This window comes from Austrofundulus limnaeus, unplaced genomic scaffold, assembly GCF_001266775.1.
Source record: "Austrofundulus limnaeus strain Quisiro unplaced genomic scaffold, Austrofundulus_limnaeus-1.0 Scaffold1577, whole genome shotgun sequence".
Taxonomy (NCBI): domain Eukaryota; kingdom Metazoa; phylum Chordata; class Actinopteri; order Cyprinodontiformes; family Rivulidae; genus Austrofundulus; species Austrofundulus limnaeus.
In genome coordinates, this window is record NW_013953979.1 from 24,359 (window position 1) to 27,276 (window position 2,918).

The following is a 2,918-nucleotide window of genomic DNA, read 5'->3' on the forward strand; positions in this document are numbered from 1 at the left end:
GAGGAAACAATTCTTCTGTGGAGTGAATTCAGAAAGAATTCCTAAAGTTGAAGTGATGGCTCAGCATTATGCAGATACTCTAAAGTAGTACAAAATTGTGCAAGTACAGCTGAATTGGTAAGCAGTGCAGATATGATAATGTGAGCCGAGCGTTACATTTCTGTCTGCTCGAAGCTCCAACATGTATACTCCCAGTGAGGACGAGACGAGACACCTACCGGTCTGTCCAGGTTTGTAGATGGGTTTATCAGTCTGGATGATGTGGACGAAATCTGACGGCACGATGAGCACTTTAGTGCTATTCCTCATGGAGGTGTCTTTGCCTTTAAGCATCACCTGGATGGTTGCCACAGTGCTGGTTTGGACCATGGGCACCTGCAACACCACAATAAATGTTCTCAGAACTGGCATGAATGAAGGAAGAGACTGTTTTTGTAGTGAAATGATGAAGATTGAGTAAAGCCAGATGAGCTCAGATTGCAAAACAGACCTCTTCCATAAACATTACAATAAATTTACATTCATGTACAACATGTTTTTCCTTTACAGTGGAGCTCTTATTATAACACATTGTAGGGGGTGTTCTTCCCCACCCCCAGAACACAGATATGTTTTTCTGGGACTTGGGGGCAGGGGGCGTTCTGCAGAAGAATGCAGGTAGAGGGCTCATTTTCCTGTACAAAACACTGTTTGGCCAAACCAGTCCTGAAACTGGGCCAAATGTTGGGAAACAAATTTAAACTAAATGTTGTCACCGAGCGGATTAGAAGCAGGCGTGTTTCCCATCAACATGAGGCAAGGCTGGGAGTGAGAGCAGAGATGCAACACAAACCAGAGCAGTGATTTACAGAGACMGTGTGAGCCGTGTCACTGGGTAATGATGCGTGGAACAATGCCTAAATCTGGGGCATTTTAATAACAAAGACTGTGGATACGGAGAAAAGAGAGTACACTGTGTTTAAAAACTATTTGTACATGCACAACTCCAGTTCCAAAGTTGATTATGCAAAATGTAAATAAAAGCAGAATGCAATGATTTGCAAATGGTCATAATTACAGATTGTACTCAAAGTAGAACACTGTAAATCAACTGTTTTAAATACAGCATGCCTTTTTTTAAAATAAGGACATTTAGATTTTTATAGAAGCAACATCCTCTCCCTGGGTTCCCACCTTATCGTGGTGGAGAGGTTTGAGTGTCCCAATAATCCTAGGAGCTATGTTGTCGGGGGCTTCATGCCCCCAGTAAGGTCACCGAAGGCAAACAGTTCCTAGGTGAGGGATCAGACAAAGTGCAGCCCAAAGACCCCTATGATGAACACAATAAATGGACTGAGTGTTCCCTCGCCCTGACGCGGGTCACCGGGGTCCCACTCTGGAGCCAGGCCTGGAGGTGGGGCACGTTGGCGAGCGCCTGGTAGCCGGGCTTTCACCCATGGAGCCCGGCCGGGCTCAGCCCAAAGAGGAGACGTGGATCCCCCTTCCCATAGGCTCACCACCTGTGGGAGGGGCCGTAGGAGTCAGGTGCAATGTCTGTTGGGCAGTGGTCGAGGGCGGGGACCTTGGCGGTCTTATCCTCGGCTATAGAAGCTGCTCTAGGGACGTGGAATGTCACCTCTCTGGTGGGGAAGGAGCCTGAGCTGGTGTGTGAGGTTGAGAGGTTCCCACTAGATATAGTTGGACTCACCTCGACGCACCGCTCTGGCTCTGGAACCAGTCTCCTCCAGAGGGGTTGGACACTCTTCCACTCTGGAGTTGCCCATGCTGAGAGGCACCGAGCAGGAGTGGACATACTTATTGCTTCCCATCTCGGTGCCTGTACATTGGGGTTCACCCCGGTGAATGAGAGGGTAGCCTCCCTCTGCCCTACGGGTGGGGGGACGGGTGCTGACTGTTGTTTGTGCCTATGAGCCTAACAGGAGTTCAGATTACCACCCTTTTTGGAGTCCTTGGAGGGGGTGCTGGAGAGCGCTCCTAACGGGGACACCCTCGTTCTGCTGGGGGACGTCAACGCTCATGTGGGTAATGACAGTGAGATCTGGAGAGGCGTGGTTGGGAGGAACGGCACCCCCGATCTGAATCCAAGCAGTGTTTTGCTATTGGACTTATGTGCTCATCATGGATTGTCCATAACAACCATCATGTTCAAACATAAGGGTGTCCATACGTGCTCTTGGCACCAGGACACCCTAGGCCGCAGTTCGATGATCGACTTTGTTGTCGTTTCATCTGATCTGCGGCCGCATGTTTTGGATACTCGGGTGAAGAGAGGGACGGAGCCGTCAACTGACCACTACCTGGTGGTGAGTTGGCTCCATTGGTGGGGGAGGATGCTGGTCAGACCTGGTAGACCCAAACGTATAGTGAGGGTCTGCTGGGAACGTCTGACAGAGTCTCCCATCAGACGGAGCTTCAACTCACACCTCTGGGGGAACTTTGAACACGTTCCGGGGGAGGTGGGTGACACTGAGTCTGAGCAGGCCATGTTCCATGCTTCCATTGTCGAGGCGGCTTTCCTGAGCTGTGGCCGTAATGTTGTTGGTGCCTGTTGTGGCAGCAACCTCGAACCCACTGGTGGACACCAGGGGTGAGGAATGCTGTTAGTCTGAAGGAGGAGTCCTATCGGGTCTTTTTGGCCTGTGGGAATCAGGATGCAGCCGATAGGTATCGGCAGTCTAAGCGGATGTGGATGGAGTCCCTCGGCCCTCGGATTGTCCCTCGTGTTTGGACGGAGCGCCTGGGGTGGACTTGCCGGCCTGGACGCGTGGCGGTGGGAGCCGGGTCGGAGCGACTGATCTAGCAAGTGAGGCGTACCAGCTTCCCTGTTGCCTATTTGGATCAATATCAGCCGTGCCCTGTTTTTCTGTTGAGGATCAAACTGGAGCTACTGGTTTTGGTGAGCATGCTCGTGTCCGACA

The 2,918-nt window shown here is 51.0% G+C and overlaps 1 protein-coding gene across 1 annotated transcript in view; it reads right to left on the reverse strand.

Moving 5' to 3' along the window:
* Positions 1-218: 218 nt before the first annotated feature.
* The window catches only part of LOC106535820 (alpha-2-macroglobulin), a gene marked incomplete at its 3' end in the record, with an annotated part of 10,413 nt that continues 7,713 nt past the window's right edge, over positions 219-2,918 (reverse strand). Inside the window, 1 exon segment of the mRNA XM_014032925.1 lies at positions 219-375. Coding sequence (XP_013888379.1) covers positions 219-375 — 157 coding nt within the window.